At 46.9% G+C, this 24,681-nt stretch overlaps 1 protein-coding gene across 3 annotated transcripts; it reads right to left on the bottom strand.

The window, feature by feature from the left end:
• Positions 1–403: 403 nt before the first annotated feature.
• Positions 404–24,256, bottom strand: LOC140897701 (cystatin-B-like). Of its 3 annotated transcripts, XM_073310641.1 has the most exons (5): positions 23,847–23,978; positions 12,263–12,370; positions 11,250–11,406; positions 5,946–6,047; positions 404–4,751 (listed from the first exon to the last, which is right to left on the bottom strand). In XM_073310641.1, exons 2-5 carry the CDS (start codon positions 12,283–12,285, stop codon positions 4,623–4,625), a joined length of 411 nt encoding a protein of 136 aa, XP_073166742.1. In that variant the 5' UTR covers positions 12,286–12,370; positions 23,847–23,978; the 3' UTR covers positions 404–4,622. The 3 variants fall into 3 exon arrangements, with proteins under 3 accessions (XP_073166742.1, XP_073166751.1, XP_073166760.1); XM_073310650.1 differs by lacking the exons at positions 11,250–11,406; positions 12,263–12,370; positions 23,847–23,978 and adding an exon at positions 24,001–24,256; XM_073310659.1 differs by lacking the exons at positions 11,250–11,406; positions 12,263–12,370 and having other exon boundaries at positions 23,847–23,973.
• Between the last annotated feature and the right edge of the window lie 425 nt (positions 24,257–24,681).

Raw genomic sequence — 24,681 nt, 5'->3', positions numbered from 1 at the left:
ATTTTTCTTGACATCACCACCCCAGATTTTTACAAAGCATTGAGTGTGCAAGGGCAGGTATGGAGTATGCTACTTTGTAGAAACATTGATCCTGGGATCATTTCTTTCTCTGCATCCAGAGTATTGTGAATTCCCCATAACACTTTTGACACTGATATTAACCAGGTTTACCTGAGAGTGCCCGGGGAGTATTTCCCAGATTAGGGGAGTCCTGAGGAAGTAGTTCATTTGAGTCATAGTTACTTATTTTCCATAATCTTGAGATGAGGTAGGAAACGGCTTTTGCAGGAGATAATATTAACTAACATTGTGGTTGGTACATATGGATTTCTGCATATGTTGCTTTCTATGTCTGTTTCCAGAATTTCTCTGATTCTCTTAATATGTCATTGTTTATATTACATCAGCACAAAGGGACACTTTAATACCAACTTTTCAATACATATTAACCTAACGTACAACAGAGATCAAGATAAGTATACAGAAAAAGTAGTATGATGGGCCACTCAAAGTACAGCCAAACAGACACCACATGCCAATTAATCTCTTCTTCCTGAATAGCTCAGCAGTGATCATTTTTTCCGATGTCAGCTGCAGCCAAATTGGTGACATTCTCATGTGAGATATGATTAGTGAGCATTATTCACCAATTTCAAACATTAGCTGAAAACAGTCACGTGACAAGTGAGCCAGTCGTGTACTAGAATTTGTGTTGTATATATAACAATATTTCCTTAGCATTGAATACTTTGTTTTACAATGCATGGAGGCCAAGATCATATGAATATAATTTTCCTGCTTTAGCAATATAGACAGTACAGAGTATAATACACACATAACAATGTAATATATGGCCTGCATTCTTTTACTATTTTCTGAAAAAGGTCTGCAGAACAGGTGACCCAGCTTCCTTGGGTTCCTGTTAGAATACAGAACATTCCTGACTTCAGAATTTGAGCCACAAATTAGTTCCACCTTATTCTGAAATCTCATTACACCAACAAACTAAGAAGGGCTCTTCTTTTTCTTCCTTCTGTTAATCCCATCAAATGGGGTCCATTCTACAAGTCCTCTTCCTCAAGAGTGCCATCTCCTCAATCACACTACATGCTAACATGCCTTCCTTTATGACAACATCTCATCACTTCTTGTTGGGTCAGCCTCTGTCTTTTTCCCCATCAATCTTAATCTGTTGGACTGTTTTACCCATATAGTTGTCAGGACTGGTCTGTAGAGATGCATTGGTGGTACAGTGGTGAGCATAGCTGCCTTCCAAGCAGTTGGCCTGGATTTGATTCTCGGCCAATGCAAGGATGCATTTTGTCCTTCTCTGAAATTAGTTTTGTGGTGAGGGATAGCTCAGTGGTTTGAGCATAAACCCAGGGTTGTGAGTTCAATCCTTGAGGGGGCCATTTAGGGATCTGGGGCAAAAATTGGGGCTTGGTCCTGCTTTGAGCAGGGGGTTGGACTAGATGATCTCCTGAGGTCCCTTCCAACCCTGATATTCTACATGACCAAACCATCTGAGCCTCCACTCCCTCATTTTTTTTTGTTTGTAACACACACATTCTCCATCTAATCTTTCTTGCTTACGCCACTTGTCCATCTCAGCATTTCAATTTCTCCGGATCATTTGCTCGTTGTTGCCCAACACTGAGTGCTATACATTAAAAATGGAAGGACCACCGTTTTGTAGACTTTCCCTATGAATCTTACTGGTTTCTTCCTGTCACATTCTGCACCGCTTATCTCTTTCCATTAGAGCCAGGCATTTCTTATCCGAGCTCTACTATTCTCCTTCACTAACCCAGATTCGGGAACCCAGATACTTGACACTTTGCATTTTCAGTCCTGTCTGCCAATCTAGTTTCAGGGAGAATTCGTCAGCGTTCACATTACTGAAATTACACACCTTGCCCTGTTTTTCCTCTGCTTATTTTGAGCTCATGTTTCTCCAACACATCTCTCCATTTATCAAGATCCTCTCCTCACGGCACAGAATTTCATTTTCAAACCACATGCAGCAAGGTGCCTCCTTCTGTATGTTTCTTGTGACAGTATCTAGGACCAGGATAAACAAGGGCTCTATGCTGATCCCTTTTGCACTCCAACCTTTAATGATAGTTCATGTGCTTCAGCACCAGAAGTTCTGACTGTTGGTGTTGCACCGACATATATGGCTCCAATAAACTGCACCAAGTTCTGCACAATCTTCCCCCTCATGCACCACCAGAGGACTTCCCCTGGAACTCAGTCAGAGGTTTTTTCCAGATCCCTGAATTTCATGTGAATACTTTTCCTCTGCCAGAACCAATTCCAAGCCCAGTTGAAGGTTGGCATCAGGTTGTGCAGCTGGTTGTAAAAATTTGCATAAATTGACACTGAGTCTTGAAATGAATCAAGAAAATGAGGGGTATTCTAGAAACGATGCACAGTGCCCCTGCCCCAATGTGGTGGAAAGCTGGCCAGGGCTTTGGTCCAGCTTTGGACATGCGCCGCTAAAGAAGCTACCCCAGAAAACTAAGATCAGACAGGCAAGTTGGAATGTCGGCACACTAACTGGCTGTAGCTTGGACCCAGCAGAGACACTGAAGAGGAGGAAGGCACAGAGAGCATACATCCAGGGAACAAAACAGAAAGGGGAAAAGGCCAAAGAAATTGGCAAAGAATACAAAATACTGTGGGGGCTCCAACTCAAGACATGGAGTAGGCATAGCCCTTGAGAGTAAAATAAAGGAAAGAGAGGCTGACAGTAAATAGAATCAGCTTAAGAGTAGCCAAGCTGGCTTTTGAATGTGGCTTGCTAAACATAGTTAGTGCATATGCATCCCAGTCTGGCCGTGGGCAAGATGAGAAGTCAAGTTTCTAGGAAATGTTAGGCACTGCTCTTTGCCAAATTCCAGGAAATAGTTATCAGCGGCCACTTAAATGGATGTGTTAGAAGAGACAGGTATGGAAATGAAGTGCTATTATTACAAATCTCAGAAATTTCTGAATTCTCTTTTGTAATCAGGGTTAAAAAGTGTCCTCTCAGTCAGTAAGTTCCTTCTCCTCACCCCAATATGCTCTGGATCTTGGCAGCACCATTTCTGCTGGATGGATACTGAAATGAAGTTTGTATTCCAACAATGCGCTGTACCCTATATATCCCAGGGTTTTCTAGCCCATTAAATCCACAGTATTAAACCTCAACCTTTCCCTGCTCCTGATGAGAGCTTCACAGAGCCTCCTGCTTTCTCTCATAGTCAGCTGAATTTTCTGACTATCCAGATATTTTAGAACACCTTTCGCTCCATTTCCACTGAATCCATTTCACTCTGTGCCACATCAACTCATAGCAGCTGAAGAAGCACACCACCTTTTCCATACTGAAAATCTTTCAAACTCCTGGGAGAAAGTCTCAATGCAAGTTAGATTCCTAACTGCCATTTGTTCTTTGAAAAATCTCCTCTTGTATGTCCTTCAAAACTTACTTTTACCATAGTTGCTATTTGCTTTGGGGTCAAATCTTTCAAAAGTGACTACCTAAAGTTTGGCTCCTAACTCCATACTTAGGTACAGTCATGTTGCACCTCTATTGCCTTTCTGGTCTCTCTGAATGCACCCCTCCCTCGGTGTTCGGCTTCTCCTTACCTGTGTCTCAGGGGAATCTTATGATTATTCCTATTGATGTCTACACTTCAAGCTGGACGTGCAATTCCCAACATGAAGAAACATACCCGGGCGAGCTCTGATTGAGCTAGCTTGCTACAAATATAGCATAACCTTTGTTCAACCAGTTAATGAGTAATGATACTTAGCTCTTATATAGCACTTTTAATCTGCACTTCAATGGCAGCTGGTCTGTCAGGGAGATTGCCCTTTCTTGGGGTTATGAGGAAGATGGCCCTTACAAATAAAACAATCCAAATCAACACATACATCTTCAACAGCTAAGAGAACAGAGCGAAACTCCTGCTAAATACACCCTGTACCTTCTGTAGAAATATCTGCTTAGAAGTGCCTATGTGGTTTGAATGCCTTACAAAGACTTTTGGTGAAGAAGCACTGTCATATCTGACGTGTCCTCTATTAGGAACTATATCATATCCTTGCAGGGGGGTGGATTTGATCGCCTAGGAAGTGCTTCTATTTCAAATGAGTATGATCCTATTTCTTTTCACTTTTTCAAGTTTGCTCCAACGTTGTAAACCTCCATCTTTAGTTCCCTAACAATAACATGGGTTTGTTCTTTACAATTTATTGAATAACATTGCCATTCTGTAACAGGTCTAGAAGAAATTCTAATTCTTATACTGCTTTATGTCACAGTTGTACTGGTTACACTCCCTTTTCTTCTAGCTCACAACAGATTCTATGGGCATGATTCTCTAGTCACTTACATGGAATTTACGCTGGCATAAAACCATTGACTTCAATGGAACTATGCCTGTTTTACACTAGTGTAAGTGAGGAGAACCATTTCCGTTCTTTTGGATACTGAGGAGGGAGGGAACTCTACAAAAGGAACTGATTTTTCAGACAAGATTTTTTAAATGCACTTTCATTCTATTCATTTGTATCGGAAACATCACTTTGTAGCCTATAAAAAAAAATTTGAGAGGGGCTCTTTGGAAGAGCCTCTAAAAGTAAGTCAGCTCATCATGCTTAGTCTTGCTGCTCTGATAACTGGAGAGGCTCAGAGGTTTGTTCTCATGAGGAAGGCTTTTGAACACTCGCAAGTGCAAGAACTCCTCATTGCCAACATGGACCTGAAAGGTAAGAAGAAAGGGACAGTAAGTTCCATGGAATAAAAGCCTTCCAGGGACAGGACATTTTAGCGAGTGTGTGTTTTGGGTTGGGGGAAGGGAAGAGGGGGCCAAGGAAAGGCTGTCTTCTTGTTGGGGCACAGATTAGGAGTCATGAGCTCACTCCCTGGCTTTTTCACACATTCATTGTGTGGCCTTGGGGCAAGTCACTCAGGCACAGAAAGGTTGTTTCCCATCTGTAAAACAAGGATAATCAGATTTGTTTACCTGGCAGCTGTGGTGTTTATTAATGCAGTGAGGTGCTCTAATCTAATCTGGGACCACAAACACTAAAACACCTTCATCACAATCACATGGTTGTTGCATGGGGTCACTACAGGGAAGAGTGGCTCGTTTGGGTCCATATTAAACAAACATACAGTGGGTTTTTCCATCTCCCTCTCCAAGGACACTACCAGCAAGTCACCACCTGGGAACACTTTGTTCCCAGTTCCTTTTTTCCCTGACACAGGGTCCCCCTTTCCAGGCCTCTTTGCCTGAGAGTGACCAGTCCTCCCACAGCCTTTTGCTCAGGTCTTCACCCTGAGGGCTCCCTCTCTTCCAGCATTCCATTCCTCCAGGCCAACCTGCCCGTCACACCTACCCCTTTCCACTCAGGGGAATCCACCCTCCTGCAAAAACCCTCAACTTCTGGGCTTAGCTTCCCCTGACTGGGCTAGATCTTCCCCTTTTCCTAGGGGACACTGCCTGAGGCTTCTGCTTTTCATGGGTCCCTAGCTTTGGTCTCCTCTCACCAACAGCCTTCCTCCAAGCTCCTCACCAGCAGTTCATAGTTAGTGTTCTCCTTCTAAACTCAGCTCTCTGCCAAGCAACTCCTGCCAGCTCTTCCTCACTGCTTCCTGTTTCTCTCTGCGTGCGTGCGTCTCTCTCTCCTCCCCATGGTCTCAAACAGTTCTCACCTGCCAATCTCACCCCCCCACCCAGGGCCCAAGTGCCCTCTTTTAAGCCCAAATCGGGGGTGAGCTGATGAGCAATAGGTGCCCATTCCCTCTTCAAGGGGCCAGTCCCTCTGTGGCACCCATTCTAAGGGCCAAATCACAGGAACCTCTTTGTATTTAACTAATTGAACAAGAATGAAGTATAAGATACTACACATATAAAATTCAAATTGAGAGCCCATTCCCCTCTGCCCTGTACCTTGATAAAGTAGTTTATTCCAGCAACCAGCTGAGTTTTAAACTCCACAGCAGTGAAGACCTCAAATTTCTTCCCTTCTTTTTCTTCCACCTGAAGCTTCACCTGAAGAAGAAGAAGAAGAAAAAAAGAGGGTTTTACTAGTTATTCAAGGCAGACGTAAAGTCTGGAACCCATGAGCTCCACTGTTAGTGTTTCTAAGATGCGGTACAGGTCACACTGCCGTGGTGTCTCTGGACATGTTGCTCTTCATGTTTCTCAAAAACATAATGGCTAAAATGTGAGATGTTCCATAAAGCAAGATGTCAAGGTTCCTTCCCCACTCTGAACACTAGGGTACAGATGTGGGGACCTGCATGAAAACCTCCTAAGCTTACTTTTACCAGCTTAGGTTAAAACTTCCCCAAGGTACAAACTATTTTACCCTTTGCCCTTGGACTTCCACTGCCACCACCAAACATTTATCTGGGTTTATTTTTATTAGGAAAGCATCGTTTGGAAACGTCTTTCCCCCCAAAATCCTCCCAACCCTTGCACCCCACCTCCTGGGGAAGGTTTGGTAAAAATCCTCACCAATTTGCATAGGTGACCACAGACCCAAACCCTTGGATCTTAGAACAATGAAAAAAGCATTCAGTTCTTGAAAAGAAACATTTTAATAGACGAAACAGTAAAAACAATCACCTCTGTAAAATCAGGATGGTAAATACCTTACAGGGTAATTAGATTCAAAACACAGAGAATCCCTCTAGGCAAAACCTTAAGTTACAAAAAAGACACACAGACAGGAATATTCATTCTATTCAGATCAGTTTAATTTTCTCAGCCATTTAAAGAAATCATAATCTAACGCATATCTAGCTAGATTAGTTACTAAGTTCTAAGACTCCATTCCTGTTCTGTCCCCGGCAAAAGCATCACACATACAGACACAGACCCTTTGTTTTTCTCCCTCCTCCCAGCTTTTGAAAGTATCTTGTCTCCTCATTGGTCATTTTGGTCAGGTGCCAGCGAGGTTACCTTTAGCTTCTTAACCCTTTACAGGTGAAAGGGTTTTTCCTCTGACCAGGAGGGATTTTAAAGGTGATTACCCTTTCCTTTATATTTATGACACAAGATGTAACAGATATGGCAATTTCTTGCAATATCCCTGAAAAACCTTACTGAATGAAGTTCAAGTATCTTTGGGATCCAGGGAATTAAATATAAAGGTTATGTATTATTGTGGGCTGGGACTGTGTGATCTCTCTCTAGGGGGGAGATGTGATATGAACCCTGGGAAGTGTTATGACCTTCAACTGGACTGTATTTAATAACGTGCCAGACAAGAATGAACTTTTGGGACAAACAGTATCAAGTGGTTTGCTTGGGCCTCCAGGGGGAGGTGAAAGCAAATTCCTCACCTCCAGTTATGCCCAAAATCCAGCCTTTTGAAGCTACACCCTGAGGAGAGGACCATTTTCTGCTGATCACCTGTATTCAGAGTCTAAAGATCAAAGGCCCAAGCTGTATAAAGGGGAGACTTAACTATTCTGAGCTAAAGGTTGTTATGAACTCGTAACCACAACCCCCACCCTCCCCATGTGCAGTTTGAAGGACAGACTCCTACCAGAAAGAGCCGGTGGTAACCTGTAACTGCTGGCAATTGCAGTTGTTCATAGCCTGTGGAGAGAAAGACAGATGCTGGCCTGTTTAGGCAGTCTGGTTTGCTAGAAATATCACAGTGTGGGCAGAGAACTCTGCAGCCTGGAAAAACCCTGGTCAGGAGGGAACGAGATACGTGTCTCCACCAAGAGAAGTGACAGCTAAGGATCAGGGAGCCTAGAGTGGATGCTCTTGAGGGAGCACTGAGGGGAAATACAAGTGAAGTTGCCCTGAGTTGTGACACAGGGTCACCAATTGGCCCTAATTCTAGACAGGCAGTGAACCTGGGGAAGCAGCATGGTTCAGCAGACATGGTATGAGGCTGGAAGTCAAGAGATTTGGCTTCTAAATCCAGCTAGCCAGCTAGTTTGCTATGTGACCATTGGCAAGTTATTTCCTCTGTCTGTGTCTCAGCTTCCCCTTCTCTACTGTGGGAAAATCATACTGATCCACCTATGCGAAGTGCTTTGAAATCTGCAGCTGAAAAACACTAGGTGTCAAAAACACACAAAACCATTCCTCTTGACAAAAGTCCTCTTCGGATCCATCTTCCTTTTCAAAATTAAAAACTTATTAACACCTGGATGCACGGAAGAACTCAGACTTTGTAACAGAGGCATGGCGCCTTTTGCACATCTGTGATTTTCACGGCATGTCACTGCGATCCACAAAGCCTGAGTTAGGCACCTAGGTTCCCTGTACAACGAATGGGGAGAGAGGGGCATCTTAGACTGCAAGCCACAAAAAGGCAGCAAGCTAGGCAGGGAGCTGCCTAAGCTAACAAAGGCTAGCCGATGCTGACAAAAAGGGTATGCCAACCTCCACTCCTCCAACGGAGCTAAGTGCCTATGCCCAGGTTGCAGGGAGGCGCCGCTCTCTGTTTAGTGATTCACGAACAAAACCCTCCGCCTGGTGTCAGGTGGCTTAGGTGCCTAAATAGTTTCTTGTGGGAATGAGTTAGATGCCTGCCTTGCCCATACAAAACAGGGGAGGGGGAGGACACAGGAGGAGGAAGAGCCAGGCTTTTCAGCCCACGGTTCAGAGCACTCACCTGGGATGTGGGAGAACTAGATTCTTCCCTCCTACACTTAGGATTTGAACAGGAGTCTCTCTTCTCCCCCTTTTCTCCCCTCAAGCCAAGAGAAGAACTGAACCTGGGTCTCCCACATCCTAGGTGAGTGTGATAACCACTGAATTATGGGGTATTCTGATGTGGGGCTCCCTCAACCTGTCCTGCTGAGGATCAATAAAGAAAGAGTCAAGCGTGGGGGGACTGGACTCAGGGCCTCCTACCTCACAAGTGGGTGCCCTAGCCACCAGGCTATAGAGTCTCTCTCTCTCTCTGACTGTTCCATGGTGTACAAGTACTTACACAGCACTGCCACCTCTTCCTTCAGCCAGATTTTGAATGAGACTCTGTCTGGTAGGTGGCCTCTGGGCACACTTACCAGAACGTGGGCCCTGCACGTGACTTACGCAGCTGACTGCCTGTCTGGCTCTGGCTCGTGGATCACTCCGAGGCTTAGGATGGAGATAGGCATTTGGATGTCTGGAGAGAGGCAGCAATGCGCATACTCAGAGGCAGAAACTTAGGCACCTTGGGAATTTTTACCCTGAGACTTTGGCATTCGGTGAATTTAGGCACCTACAGGATTTGGTGGAAATTTTGTGGATTGCCATGGAGCCAAAACCAAGACTTGGAACCTAAATCTGAGCCTAAATTATATTAAACCCAGCTACATTACTGTTAGGCAAGAGGGTTTGGGGTTTTCCTCCAATGCTCCCCACTCCCATTCTCCATCCATTGTATTGTAGTTTAAATAAATTACTGAAATAATTGAAACTAGAGGACTTGTATTGCATTATTTTGACAAATAAAATATACAGAATATTGCAGAATTTTAAAATATTGTGTACAGAATTTTTAATTTTTTGGTGCAGAATTTTTTGGTTTTTTTTGCACAGAATTCATAGATTCATAGACATTTAGGTCAGAAGGGACCACCATGATCATCTAGTCCGACCTCCTGCACAACGCAGGCCACAGAACCCCACCCACCACTCCTAAAAAAGACCTCACACCTATATCTGTGCTATTGAAGTCCTCAAATTGTAGTCTGAAGACCTCAAGGAGCAGAGAATCCTCCAACAAGTGACCCGTGCCCCATGCTACAGAGGAAGGCGAAAAACCTCCAGGGCCTTCCAATCTGCCCTGGAGGAAAATTCCTTCCCGACCCCAAATATGGCGATCAGCTAAACCCTGAGCATATGGGCAAGATTCATCAGCCAGATACTACAGAAAATTCTTTCCCGGGTAACTTGGATCTTACCCCATCTAAAAACCCATCACAGGCCATTGGGCCTATTTACCATGAATATTTAATTACCAAAACCATGTTATCCCATCATACCATCTCCTCCATAAACTTATCGAGTTTAATCTTAAAGCAAGATAGATCTTTTGCCCCCACTACTTCCCTCGGAAGGCTATTCCAAAACTTCCCCCAGGAGTAAGTTTTTAAACCATAAAATAATTTGGTGCTGAAGTAATGTCCCATTTCCTACAGGAATATAAGCGAAGGCCAGTTAAGTGAGGCTTTAGGAAGTCTGTTTAATGGATATTTCACAGTATGACACTTATGACTGGTAATAATAATAAATAAAAAGTGTTATAAAGTAATAAAGTTTTGCATTTCAAAAATTCTTTGATCATTGATTGAGGTTTACAACCCTTTGTGAGCTAGGTATTCTTAGTCCCATATTACAGAAAGGAAAACTGAAACACAGAGAGAGGAAGTGACTTGTCTAATATCACAGATAGAGGCAGTGATAGAACCTGAGAGAATTCACAAATTACTGTTGGTCTTTCTGTGCTCAGATTACTGAAGAACACTAACTACAGCATACGCTTTAGGTCAGGGGTGGGCAAACCTTTTGTCCTGAGGGCCACATCTGGGAATAGATTTTGTATGGCGGGCCACGAATGCTCACAAAATTAGGGTGCAGGAGGTGGTGATGGCTCTGGTTGGGGATGCAGGCTCCACGGTGCATGCTCTGGGGTTGGGCTGGGGATGAGGAGTTTGGGGGCTAGGAGGGTGCTCCAGGCTGGGACCAAGGGGCTCGGAGGGTGGGAGAGGGATCAGAGCTGGGGCAGGGGGTTGGGGTGAGGGAAGGGGTTCAGGCTCCGGCTTGGGGTGTAGGCTTTGGAGTGGGACTTGGGATGAGGGGTTTGGGGTACAGGAGGGTGCTCTGGGCTGGGATCAAGGGGTTCAAAGGTGTGGTTCCTGGCCAATGGGAGCTGCAGGGGCGGCACTTGGGGTGGCGACAGCATGCAGAGCGGAGGCCCCTGGCGGCCTGTACACATAGGAGCCGGAGGGGGGAGGCATGCTGCTGTTTCTGGGAGCAACGTGGTGCGGCCCCCGACCCTGATCCCTGGCTGGAGAGCCAGAAGGGCCAGCGTGGAGCGGCCCCCAATCTTGCTCCTCGGCTGGAATGAGGCAAGTCCCAGACCCCGCTCCCTAGTGGGAGCTCGAGGGTCAGGTTAAAATGGCTGGTGGGTCGGATCTGGCCCGTGAGCCAAAGTTTGCCCACCCCTGCTTTAGGTTGAAGAGAGGGATATTTCAAACTTTACCTATAAGGACAAGGAAAGTTAATGATACTGACCAGTAATGCAGCCTTGTAGTGCCTCAACCCCAGCTCAATACAGCTGGTCTCACCTCCTTTGGGTGCATGGCTATGTATCCCTCCACCTCTCTGCTGTGCAGGAACACAAGCAAGGAGCATATACACAATCCAGCTCAGAAAAGGAAATTCCTGTTCCCTGTAAATATCCATTAAACAGGAGGAAAAAAACATTTGCCATTGTATTGCTGAGTCAGCACACCTGCTCCCACTCCAAGCACAGAAGGTTCCAGCTGGCTGCTCCTCAGGCTACTTCATGAAACTGTGGAGTGGAAATGTACCTAAAAGATTCCTGCATCCAGGACTCCCCCCACCCCCTGCAGGAGAAAAAGACAGGACCAAGAACTCGCTCATTTCACAGTCGAGCTGAGCTCTAGGCCACTTGTACTAGCACCTTCCCTCTCATAGGGCATGAGGGGGAGCTCTGGCCACTCTGTATGCTGTCTGTCACAGGGGAAGAGCTCCCGTCCCCACCTGTACCCCCCACTCATAAGAGTACATCTTACTGTAACTCCAAAACTGAAGCAGTGAAGCTCTAACTCTCCCCATGCAAAATGCAAATAACCCCCAGCAATCTTGTATTTTACAATGGGAGAATACGACCCACAGAGAGTACAGTCAATCTTAGCCCAATTCCTTTTCCTACAGCGCTACAGGTAAGGATATTACTAAGAGCCAGACAGTGGACTGAGTGTGCCTGTCACTGCATTAGCAGCCAAGCTGCTGCTGCTGTGAACACTCTGTGTAAACACAACTGAAGTGCTGATGAGCTAATGTTGCAGCACTAAACCCGAAAGAAAAATCCAGTAATATCATGACCTTCCCCTCAGTGATTCTAGACCCTGCTCTGAGTGTTCGAGGCTAGGCAGACAACCTGGATCAGCATATTTTGTTTTTCCACCCTAAAGCAGAACACTTGGCTCCACAGATGCAGATGAGCCACAGTCATATGTAACCCGGGGGCTGACGTTATTACCACAGAAACACCGACTCACAAGAGCATGCGACTGATGGGCATCACCAGTCCCAGGAGGGAGGGGAGCTCACAGGAGAAGTGGTTCTGTGGTCCAGAAGGAGGGAGGAGGTAGACCAGTAGAGAGTCTCTGAGTAAAAATAAAAGGGTTAAACAAAAATAGGGTTTATGTAATGGTGGGGTGTTTGTGTGTGTGTGGTGGGGGAATGCTACTATAGACCACTAAATCAGGGAGAGAAGGTGGAGGAGGCATTTCTAAACAAAAATATCCAAAACACAGGATCTGATAGTAATGGGGGACTTTAACTACAGACATCTGTTGGTAAAGTAATACAGCAAAACACAAAAATCTCCAATAAGTTCTTTGTATGTATCCAGGACAAGTTTTTATTCCAGAAAGTGGAGGAAGTAACCAGGGGCACAGCCATTTCAGACTTGATTCTGACCAGCAGGGAGGAATTCGTTGCGAATCTGAAGGTGAAAGGCAATTTGGGTGACAGTGATCATGAAAAGATGGATTTCATGATTCTAAGGAAAGGAAGGAGTGAGAGCAGCAAAATAAGGATAATGGTCTTCAAAAAAGCAGACTAAAACTCAGAGAACTGGTAGTTAAGGTCCGATGGGAAGAATATCTAAGGGAAAAAATCAGTTCAAAAGAGCTGGCAGTTACAGAATCATAGAGGTTAGGGTTGGAAGAAACCTCAGAGGTCATCTAGTTCAACCCCCTGCTCAAAGCAAGACCAGTCACCAACTAAATCATCCCAGCCAGGGCTTTGTCAAGCTGGACCTTAAAAACCTCTAAGGATGGAGATTACACCACCTCCCTGGGTAGCCCATTCCAATGCTTCACCACCCTCCTAGTGAAATAGTGTTTCCTAATATCCAACCTAGACCTCCCCCACTACAACTTGAGACCACTGGTCCTTGTTCTGTCATCTGCCACCACTGAGAACAGCCGAGCTCCATCCTCTTTGGAAAACACCCACCCCCCCATCAGGTAGTTGAAGGCTGCTATCAAATCCCCTCTCACTCTTCTCTTCTGCAGACTAAACAAGCCCAGTTCCCTCAGCCTCTCCTCATAAGTCATGTGCCCCAGCCCCCTGATAATTTTCATTGCCCTCCGCTGGACTCTCTCCAATTTGTCCACATCCTTTCTGTAGTGGAGGGCCCCAAACTGGACACAATACTCCAAATGTGGCCTCACCAGTGCCGAATAGAGTGAAATCATCACTTCCCTCAATCTGCTGGCAATGCTCCTACTAATGCAGCCCAATATGCCGTTAGCCTTCTTGGCAACAAGGGCACACTGCTGACTCATATCCAGCTTCTCATCCACTGTAATCCCCTGGTCCTTTTCTGCAGAACTGCTGCTTAGCCAGTCAGTCCCCAGCCTGTAGCGGTGCATGGGATTCCTCAAGGAGACAATATTAAAGACACAACTATAAACTATTCCGACGCAAAGGAAAGATTGGAAGAATAGTACGAGGCCTATATGGCTCTATCAGGAGCTCTTTAATGACCTGAGAATCAAAAAGGAATCCTACCAAAAAGTGGAAACGTGGTCAAATTGATAAGGAGAAGTACAAAAGAACAGCATAAGTGTGTAGGGACCAAAATCAGAAAGGCTAAAGCACACCTAGCAAGGGACATAAAAGGCAATAAAAAGAGGTTACTTAAATACATTAGGAGTAAGAGAAAGATGAAGGAAAGTGTAGGTCCTCTACTTAGTGGGGAAGGAGAGCTAATAACTAATGGCATCAAGAAAGCTGAGTTGCTTACTGCCTATTTTGCTTCAGTCTTCACTAAAAAGATTAATGATGACCAGATACTCAACACAATTATTGACAACCAGGGGGAAGGAATGCAAGCCAAAATAGAGAAAGAACAGGTTGAAGAATATTTAGACATGTTAGATGTATTCAAGCAAGCAGAGCAGATGAAATTCATCCCAGGGTACTTAAGGAACTAGCTGAAGCAATCTTGTTAGCAATTATCTTTGAGAACTCCTGGAGGATTGGTGAGGTCCCAGAAGATCGGAGAAGGGCGAACAAAGTACATATCTTTAAAGGGGGGGGAAGGGGACGACAAGGAGGACCCAGGGAATTATAGACCAATTAGCCTAACTTCAATATTTGGAAAGATACTGAAGCAAATTATTAAACAATCAATTTGTAAGCATCTGGAGGATAATAGGGTTATAAAAAATAGTCGGCAGAACAAATCCTGCCAAACCAACTTAATTTTCTTCTTTGATTGGATTGCTGACCAAGTGGATGGGGGGGAGTGGAAAACATGATATACTTTGATTTTATTAAGGCTTTTGACACAGTTCTGCATGACATTTTCACAAGCAAACTAGGGAAATGTGGTCTAGATGAAATTACTATAAGGTGGGTGAACAACTGGTACTCAAACAGTAGTTATCAATGGTTTGCTGTCAAATTGGGAGGGCACATCCAGTGGGGTCTTGCAGGGGTCATTCCTGTGTCTGGTACTATTCAATATTTTCATTAAGGACTTGGATAATGGAGTAGAGAATATGCTTATAAGATCTGCAGATGACAGCAAGCTGGGAGGCGCTGCAAGCCTTTTGGAGGACAGGTTTTAAATTCAAAATGACCTTGACAAATTAGGGAATTGGTCTGAATTCAGCAAGATTAAATTCAATAAAGACAAGTGCAAAGTACTTCACGTAAGGAGGAAAAAATCAAATGCACAATTACAAAATGGAAATAATTATCTAGTTGAAGTGCTGAACAGGTTCTGGAATTTATAGTGGACCACAAACTTACTATGTCATCAATAAGATGCAGCTGCAAAAAAAGCTAATATCATTCTGGGGTGTATTACAGGCGCATTGTATGGAAGACACAGGAGGTAACTGTCCCCCTCTACTCAGCACTGGTGTGGTCCCAGATGGAGTCCTGTGTCCAATTCTGGGCACCACAATTTAGGAAAGATGTGGATAAATTGGAAAGAGTCAAGAGGAGAGCAATAAAAATGCTAAGAGGTTTAGAAAAGCTGACCTATGAGGAAAGGTTAAAAACAACTGGGTATGTTTAGTCTTGAGAGAAGAAGACCGAGAGACCTGATAACAGCCTTCCAATATGTTGATGGCTGTTTTAAAGAGGAATGTGATCAATTGTTCTCCATGTCCACTGAAGGTAGGACAAGAAGTAATGGGCTTAATCTGCAGCAAGGAAGATTTAGGTTAGAAATTATTTCCTATTATCTAATTATAAGGGTAGTTAAGCTCTGGAATAGGCTTCCAAGGGAGGATGAGGAATCCCATCATTGGAAGCTTTAAAAACAAGACGGACAAACACCTGTCAGGGATGGTCTAGGTTTATTTGATCCTGCCACAGCACAGGGGGCTGGACTTCTACCTGCTGCACATCCTCTTGTAGCTTGAAAAGTTTGAGGCTGGCCAGTCAGAATCATGTATGGGAGAGTACATTAGGATGAACCAGCAGCAACATGGACCTGCCACACTAGCCTGGGGCACACTGAAATGACTCCTCATGCTATCCAGAGCATGCCTATTTGCATTGTGCTGTGAGGTTCCCAGTTCTCTGACACTCCCTCTTGTGAGGTTAGGAAGGAGGTAGGGGATGTCTGGATGGAGAAACATTGCATAAGGCTCTGTGAGAACATAGGGTGTTGGGCTGGTGGATATAAGAGGGAAGGTGAGGGCAGAATACCATATGTGAAGAGGAGTCTCTATCCAGTGGGATATGGTATGGTTTTGTAACTGTGTAGGCAGACTGTCTCTGGAGTTTCTGTATGCTGTGTAAGGAATCAAATCCACAGAGAGGTTTTGAAAACTTATAACAGACTTTTGGGAAACACTTAAATTGGACTTATCACTACATGCTTATTCTATTTAAAAATTAGCACTATCCAAAAATCAATGTAGCATGTATTAAACAGATTTAAAACCAGCTAAATTACATCAAAAAAGTAATCATTTAGCAGGGAATTATCATCCATTCTGGGGGTGTTTCTGGTGGGGCCCCATAGGGATCTGTTATTGGCTCAATGCTATAAAATTTGTGTAAGCACAGTCAGGATGAGCTCCACCCTGACATCTGGTGGTGAGTTGTGGCAAGTTGTGGAAAAGAACTTCAGGGGCCAATCTCATTTGCATAGGCACACCCACCCCGCCTAGAATGAGACCACAGCTGCCCAAATGGTCACTTTGGCTGCTGTGGGATCCCCAGTGTCTCTGTTATGGGGGCAGGAAGAATAAATTGTTATTACCCTGATTATGGGAATCAAGGACAGTGGAACTGTACTTAGCCTTTTGTTATGATGGAGGGACTCACCATCAACTTAGTAGCACTCGCTAGGCAAGGGACATGGGTTCCAAAACTCTGTGAATCAAGAGAGGTTGGGGATAGGGATTAATACTTGGTGGCATGGGCTCCCTTGGTGAGGGCCTTACATGTTAATTGCACTTCCTCCTCTCTCCACTGTGGAATATCAGAGCTAATTTTGATTCCATTAGGAGTCTAGTTATAGGCTGTTGAGCTGAATTCACTTTGGGCTAATGGTGTACCAGCACTGAGGCTTCCCTACTTCAAGCTGAAATCACAAAAGAGCTAAACTCACTAAGAGCTGAAAACACTGAGTGTTGTGTTAAGTAGTGGGGGAGCCTGAAGATATATGGCGGAGCAGTTTGCGGGACAGCTGGCAGAGCAGCTGGTGCAGCAGAGCAGTTTGTCGGATGCCTGGAGCAGCTCATGGGGTGGCTGGCAGAGTGGAGCCCCATGGAGAGGTGGGGCAATCAGCTTTGGACCATGTAACGTGCCTCTTAACACCCCCCCCCCCATCTCCACCCAGGTTGGGAGGTAAAACTCTGCAGATAAACTTTCGAACTCTGGGGCTGCCCTGACCAGTGACAGAGACTTTTGGGTCATGGGACTTTGGGTGATTTTGGGTTGCTCGACTCAAGAACCAAAGGGAAAGGACACACCCCAATTTGCTTGGGGTGGGTTTTTTGCTCATGAGTTGTGTTATGAATCCTGTTGGTGGTGTTTCCCCAACATAATGCCACATTGTTTCTCTCTGTTATTAAAAGGCTTTTTGCTACACTCAGACTATGTGCTTGCGAGAGGGGAAGTATTGCCTCTCGGAGGCGCCCAGCGGGGGTGGTATATATTTGTCCCAGGTCACTGGGTGGGGGCTCGAGCCAGTTTTGCATTGTCTTATTGGAATGGATCCCCTAGATACTGAACCCAGCCCTTGTTGCTGCTAACACTGACAGGCAGAAGGGTTACATTTGTTTATCCATGCGTTATGTCTCGGAGAAAATATAAAATTGCGGCTGGCAAATTTTGCAGATGACACAAAAAATTGTGGAGGTGTAAATAAGAAAGGACAGTTCTACAGAATGATCTGGATCACTTGGTAAACTAGATTAATTTAACAACATGCACTTTAATACAGCAAAATGCAAGGTCATACTTCTAGGAACAAAGAATGCAGGTCACACTTACAGAATGTGGGAATAGATCCTAGAAAGCAGTAGGGATGTAAAATGTTAACTGGTTAAGAGATAAGCATCGGTCTTACCAGTAACGTATTCAGTTCATGTTTAAATGCCTAATGTGTACACGAAAAACACCACAGCAGTACTATTTCATACAGCAGCGGTTTTCCAACTTTTTTTCTGGGGACCCAGCTGAAGAAAATTGTTGATGTCCGCAACTCAACAGAGCTGGGGATGAGGGTTTTGGGCGGGGCTCAAGGCTGAGGAAGAGGGTTGGGGTGAGGGCTGTGGCCAGGAATGAGGGGTTCAGGGTGTGGGAGAGGGCTCTGGGCTGGGGCAGGGGGTTGGGAAGGAGTCAGGGCTCTGGGCTGGGGGTACAGGTTCTGGGGTGGGGCTGTGGATGAGGATGAGGGGTTTGGGGTGCAGAAAGGGGTTCCAGGTTTGGGGAGGCTCAGGGTCTGGCAGGGGGTTGGGGTGTGGGATTGGGACATGGGCTTACCTCCCGTGGCTCCCGGTCAGCAGTGCAGCCGGGGTGCAGAGGCAGGCTTCCCTCCTGTTCTGGCACCGCGGACTGTGCTGAGCCCAGGAAGCGGCCAGAGGAGGAGTGCAAGTGGCACCGGGCGGCTCTTGCCCACAGGCACCCTCCCCCTCCCCAGTGGAGCCGGTGCTCGGGATGGGGGCAGCGTGTGGAGCCCTGTGGCCCCCCTGCCTAGAAGCCAGACCCGCTGCTGGCTGCTTCCAGGGCACAGCGCGGTGTCAGAACAGGTAGGCACTAGCCTGCCTTAGCTGGGCAGCACTGCCAACGGGACTTTTAATGTCCCGGTCAGCAGCACTGACCAGAGTGACCCAGTGCCTGACATGCCCGACCCAAAGTTTGAAAAGTGCTCTCATAAGGTACGTGATAGGTATGTAACAGGTTCCGCATTGTTTGGACCATTGCTATGGAACTGACATCACACTTTAGTAGCGTTAAACCTTCAAACATCACCACGTAGGTTATCGTGATTTTTGGTAACTACTATTCCCTAGTGAAGATGCAGTGATTGAAAAGGAGTAATGCCTGGAATCATTTCACAAAAATAACAGAAGACACCGTTACATGTAAACTGTGTAATACAGAGCTGAGATATGCAAACAGCACCAGAGCAATGCTGAACTATTTGGAGCTGAAACATCCCTCTGTTTCACGTGAAAAAGACAGCAAAAATCAAACAACGCTGACCGTGTTTGTTTCTGGCAGTTCAAGAAAATGCAAAGCACAAGACTGACACCAGAGCATGTAAACATGTTAATTTTTCTTAACAAAAATCAGCAGTAGAGTTGAAATTCTAATCGGACTTTTTGTGTTTTTGGATGGCTCAGGAATATTACGGAAAAAATTAAACAAAAAAGTAGGTTTCACACATAAGACTGTCTGTTTTTGTTGTTAGTAAAGGCACTTGACAAAGATAATATGTGTGTGTGGTAGATTCATGGTGAACTTGTTAACGGTTAAATGGTTAACTGATACTTTTAAAAATGCTATTTACATCCCTAGAAAGCAGTGACACCGAAGAGGATTTAGGATCATTCTAAATAAGCAACTGAACATGATCTCCCAGTGTGATGTACCTAAGATGGCAACATGATCCTTGGATGTAGGAGCAGGATGGCAAGTAGAAACAGGGAGACGATATTACCATCCTGTCCAGCATTTAGTGAGACCATTACTGGAATACTCTGTCCAGTTCTGGTGTCTACACTTCAAAAACAATGTTGACATATTGGAAAGGGCTCAGAAAAGAGCTACAAGAATGATGCAAGTTCTGGAAAACCTGCTTTACATTGAGAGACTAAAACTCTGCCTGCTTAGTTTATCCAAGAGAAAAGAGATCTTGATCACAGTCCATAAGTAACTACATGGGAAGATTTCTGATAGTAGCAGGTTCTTTACTCTAGCAGACACAAGCATAATAAGATCCAATGGCTGGAAGTCAAAGCTATATAAATTCAGAATAGAAATAAGGCCTACAGAGGAGCATGGGCATATAGACTCCCCTGCCAGGGCCATATGCCACTGATCTTGAGCAACATGTGCAAATGCAGGGCTTTTTGCTGCCACTCCAGACACAGCAGAGGGGCAGCTATTCCCTGCTAGCCCGCGTATCATCCCAACACAGATAATCATACCCTAAGATTTTATTACAGGGATGCGTTGTCCCTTTAGGACTCTGAGAAGGAAACATCTTGGTGAGAGTGTAACTCCCCAATAACCCCACACCACACCTCTCCCTAAACCTGCTGCCAGACTGAAATCACTGCCTTCACTGCAACTGTGTTCTGCTTCCCAAAATACTTGAAATGCCTCTTCCGGATGGGGCTGAATGCAGAAGGGTACAATTAATTGAACATGAAGCCCTCTCCAATCCCCCACTGGCTTCTTTCACTCCCCAGTCTGCCTCCAGTCACCCGCTTCTGCCACATCCTGCCCTTCCCCCACCACCCCAGAGCAGCTATCTGGAGTCTCTTTGGTCCCTCCCGCTACCTGGAGCCTCCTTCGTGCCCCTCTGCTATCCCCCAAAGCAGGATTTCCCCCGAAAGACCATCACACTGCAAGGTGTATCATAGTCAAATAGCTTCACGTCCTGGCTCTGAGCCCAAAAGTACTCACATTCCCTCACACACTCACACCGTTTTGCTGTCCAGATCCCAGGCTATCCCCATTCCTCCCCCCTCCCCCGCCCCAATCTCTGCTACTTGGCTCATTTGGCAGGTCAGAGGAATGTCTGGTGGTGGGGGGAGGGAGTGGCGATGTCAGGCGGCTCGGGCCACCCCCGCGCATCCTGTTTTCAGTTTAGGGAAATATGGTCACCCTACACATACTCTGCACTGCTGACAAGTTGCCAGCATTCTGCAGTTATCACCAGGAGGACTACAGTCAAACACCAAACACTCCTTTATAGAAAAATCCTATAGAATGTAATAGAGGATAAAAACCTTTCTAGAGAGTGTTGCAATCAATCTGCTGTATCATACAGCGAGGATATAATTATCTATTGAATCCTACAGGATGGTTTAAGAAGTCTGTACAAAAGATCCTATTCTCTCCTAAACTCTGTAGGCACAATGGCCACACAGAGGAGTAAGGGGATAACCACCTTACTCCCCTTCTTGGGCTAACTACATCACAGGTAGAAGCAAGTGGGGGAGAGAGGGAGGGAAGGGAAAAGCAGCCTCTGCAGAACTGCTAGTCCCCCTCTTGTGCAGATGGGTGGGGAGTAGGGGAGCCAGGGCTCTGTCCCCCAACACACCAGCCAGCATGGTTGAGGTGGCATGCCATGGGAAGTACAGTAGAACCCCATTTATCCAACCCTCCTTTATCTGGCTCTCTGTATTAACCAAACAACTTGCGCACACACAGGAAATTGACCTCACGTCTGTAACCATAGTGTCTTTTCAGCCGTGTAAAACAGTTTGTATATTCTGTTAAGTAGCTAAGAAGACGTTCTCATAAACTAGGGGAAACTGTTCCCAGAAAGTTTGTGGATGATACCAAGCTGGGAGGGGTTGGAAGTGCTTTGGAGGATAGGATTAAAATTCAAATAGATCTGGAGAAATGGTCTGAATTAAATAGGATGAAATTCAATAAGGACAAATGCAAAGTACTCCACTTAGGAAGGAACAATCAGTTGCACACATATAAAATGGGAAATGACTGTCTAGGAAGGAGTACAGCAGAAAGGAATCTGCGGGGTCATAGTGGATCACAAGCTAAATGAGTCAACAGCATAACACTGTTGCAAAAAAAAAAAAAAAAAGCAAACATCATTCTGGGATGTATTAGCAGGAGCGTTGTCAGCAAGACACAAGAAGTAATTCTTCTGCTCTACTCCATGCTGATTCAGCCTCAACTGGAGTGTTGTGTCCAGTGCTGGGCACCACATTTCAGGAAAGATGTGGACAAATTGGAGAAAATCCAGAGAAAAGCAACAAAAATGATCAAAGGTCTAGAAAACATGACCTATGAGGGACGATTGAAAAAAACTGGGTTTGTTTAGTCTGGAGAAGAGACAACTGAAGGGGGACATAACAGTTTTCAAGTACATAAAAGATTGTTACAAGGAGGAGGGAGGTAAATTGTTGTCGTTAACCTCTGAGAATAGGACAAGAAGCAATGGCCTTAAAATGCAGCCACGGCAGTTTAGGTTGGACATTAGGAAAAACTTTAATTGTCAGGGTAGTTAAGCACTGGAATAAATTGCCTAGGGAGGTTCTGGAATCTCTGTCATTGGAGAGTTTTAAGAGCAGGTTAGAAAAACACCTGTCAGGGACGGTCTAGTCCTACCATGAGTGCAGGGGACTGGACTAGATGACCTCTCGAGGTCCCTTCCAGTCCTACAATTCTATAAGGCGGGTATGTATGTTTTAATGCTTTTCTGGGCAGGGTCAGCTAGTTTAAAAGCAACTTCATATTTTAAAATAATGGATAAAAAGCTCTTTGCCCATTCTCCTAATTATCTGAATTTTGGATTATCTGATCTGGCCCAGGTCCCAATTAGATCCGATAAACGGGGTTCTACTGTAATTTGTTCCAGACACAGGGTTGGCAGAGATAACTTTTCCCCTGGAGCAAGGGGGAGTCTAAATTCCAATCTGGTTTCCGGTCTGCCCTTGGGACTTCACACAGGTCCAGGGACCCCGGAACCAGAGGTGTCAGGGGGGCCATAGCCCTCCCACTTTTTGAAAGTGGATAGGCCTGGGCCCTCCAATTTTTGCCAGGGCAGACCCTGCTCCCTTCTCCCCGAGGCTCCACTCACAAGGCAGGCCAACATGGAGCCTGGCTGGGGAGCTGGGGCAGTTGCGTGTGGATCTTCCATCTGCCCACGGTGTGAGAGCAGCCCCAGGCCTGTGTCCCCACCCCCAGGATCCGCACCGGGCTGTGGAGGTGGAGGGTCCATGACTCCGCATGGCCTCCCCACAGCTGCCCGCACAGCTCTCAGGAAGGGGGGGGGCGGGGGGAGGGCTTGGAGCAGCTGTTTTTGGCTCACCCTGAACAGGCACCCTGGCCCACTCTGGCTTCCGGTTTGGCTGGGGGCAGGCCCCCGGTGCCCCCACTTTTGGGAAGGCTCCAATGCCCTTGCACAGGTTTCAGTGCAAAGCCAGAATTGAGCCCTATAAACATTTTAAAGTAATTTTTATAGACCCCCCCCCTTTTGATTTCATCCTTATTAAATTATGTAAGACTTCTCATTTTTGAAGAATTTTTTGGGCAAATTTTGAAGCCTCTCCTTTCCGGTGGAGGATTTCGTTGTGTGTTTCAACAAGACATAAAACAATCTCCCTCATTCAGAGTGTCCTTAAACGACAGTCCCTGCTCTTGATTTACAGGCCCCCACATTCCCGTGCAGAGGCGAACCTCCTGAGAAATCATCACTGGCATCACCACACTTTTTTTTTACTCTCTGCAGCAGACAAGTACCTCATGCCCTGAGCAGCAGTTCTGCTTGTCACTCAGTTTCCATTCTCAATACACGCTGTTTACGAGAGAAAAGTTGCTTTTATTTTGTAGTGCGTTGCCATTTCCCCCCTCTCTGTAGGGTGACCAGACGTCCGGTTTTTAGACCCTCTTGAAGATGTCCCAACTATTCTTTTTAAAAATGGGCAAACTGTCCCATATTTTCTGCCGCTCCGCCCTCCATCAGTACCAGCGGGTCCTGCTGCCGGCTGGATCCCTACTCGCCAGCTGCCTGCCCACCAGCGGTGGGGTGGGGAGTGGGGGTCCAGTGGCTGAGGGTGGGGCTGGGTGTGCAAGGCTGGTGGCGGGACAAAAACGCAGCGCGCGGGGCTGGCCGCTCCTGCCGGTCTGTCAGCGCAGCCCCTGCTGAATGCTGGCTCTTGGTCAGCAGGGCCCTGCCCCCGTCCCGTTTCCGGCTGTCGCTGGCTGCACGCCGTGAGCCGTGGCGGCTGCTGAGAGTCAGCAGGTGCCCCACAGCGGCTGGTTATGTGTCACCTCTGCTACCCCCCCCATCACCCCTTTACCTGCTCCTCCTCGCTCTTTTTAACAGGGGCTCAGTCCACTCCATGTTAACGTGAACGTGTGCACTGCATCACTCCGATTGCTCGCCGCTGAACTCACCTGAACAGGAGTCATTTTACCAGGTGTCTCAGACCCAGCACAGGGACGCGAACCACGGGCACCCCGCCGCTCCGCCAGGCGCGCTGGGTGCAAAGGCCTCCTTGCCCCCCCCCCCGCGGCTTAGCGGCTCCGTAGCCCGGCCAGGCGCCCTCACCTCATCGAGGATCTGCTGCGTCTCCGGGGTAGCCGGCCGGACACCCGTCAGCCCGCCACACTGCATGATGGCGGCGGCTGAGCGCCGAGCTCCGAGTCCGCCACCAGCCAGGCCGAAGCCACGTCGCCGGGAGCGAAGGTTCCGTCACGTGAGCTCAGCCCCGGCCTCCCATTGGGCGGGCTGGAGGAGAAGGTGGGTGCGACTCTGAGACGCCCACGCCCGCGGCCTGAGCAGGCTCCGGGCCGGGGCGTGTGACGGACGGGCGCGTCCCCAGCCAGCCAGCCAGCGCCCCGCCCCGCCCCGCGAGCCCGCCCGCCCGCCCGCGCGCCGGAGGCTGGATCCCGCTGCTCTGCCGGGCGGGACTCGGGGCGCCAGCGCCTCCTCGCCGCTCAAGGAGCGCGGTGGGGGCCAGGGCGCGGCCCCGGGCAAGCGGGGGGAGCGTAGATCTCGGAGGCGCGCCGCACCGTCCTTTGAGCGGCGTTGGGAAGAGCCCTGAGCGCTCGCCCCTGGCTGCTGCCGCGCCCTGCGTGAGCCCGGGCAGGGCGAGGCCAGTCCGGCGCACGAGAAGCGGCTCCAGGCAGCGCCCGCGCCCGCGCCCGCGCCCGGGGGCAGGCATGGGCAGCCCTACTATCCCATGATCACAGCACTGCAGTGGGTCAGTGCGGCAGGTAAACAGCGGAT

Source organism: Lepidochelys kempii, chromosome 1 (assembly GCF_965140265.1).
Source record: "Lepidochelys kempii isolate rLepKem1 chromosome 1, rLepKem1.hap2, whole genome shotgun sequence".
Classification (NCBI taxonomy): Eukaryota; Metazoa; Chordata; order Testudines; family Cheloniidae; genus Lepidochelys; species Lepidochelys kempii.
This window is presented reverse-complemented; position numbering and strand designations above follow the sequence as displayed.

Bases quoted from the DNA above. Each gene is read 5' to 3' on its own strand.
- LOC140897701 (XM_073310641.1), bottom strand. From the start codon at position 12,285: ATGCCCATCAGTCGCATGCTCTT. The intron at 6,048-11,249 runs GTCAGTATCATT...CTTCTTCTTCAG, and splicing joins ACTACAAGGCTGCATTACTG to GTGAAGCTTCAGGTGGAAGA. The intron at 4,752-5,945 runs GTACAGGGCAGA...CTTACCTTTCAG, and splicing joins GAATAAACTACTTTATCAAG to GTCCATGTTGGCAATGAGGA.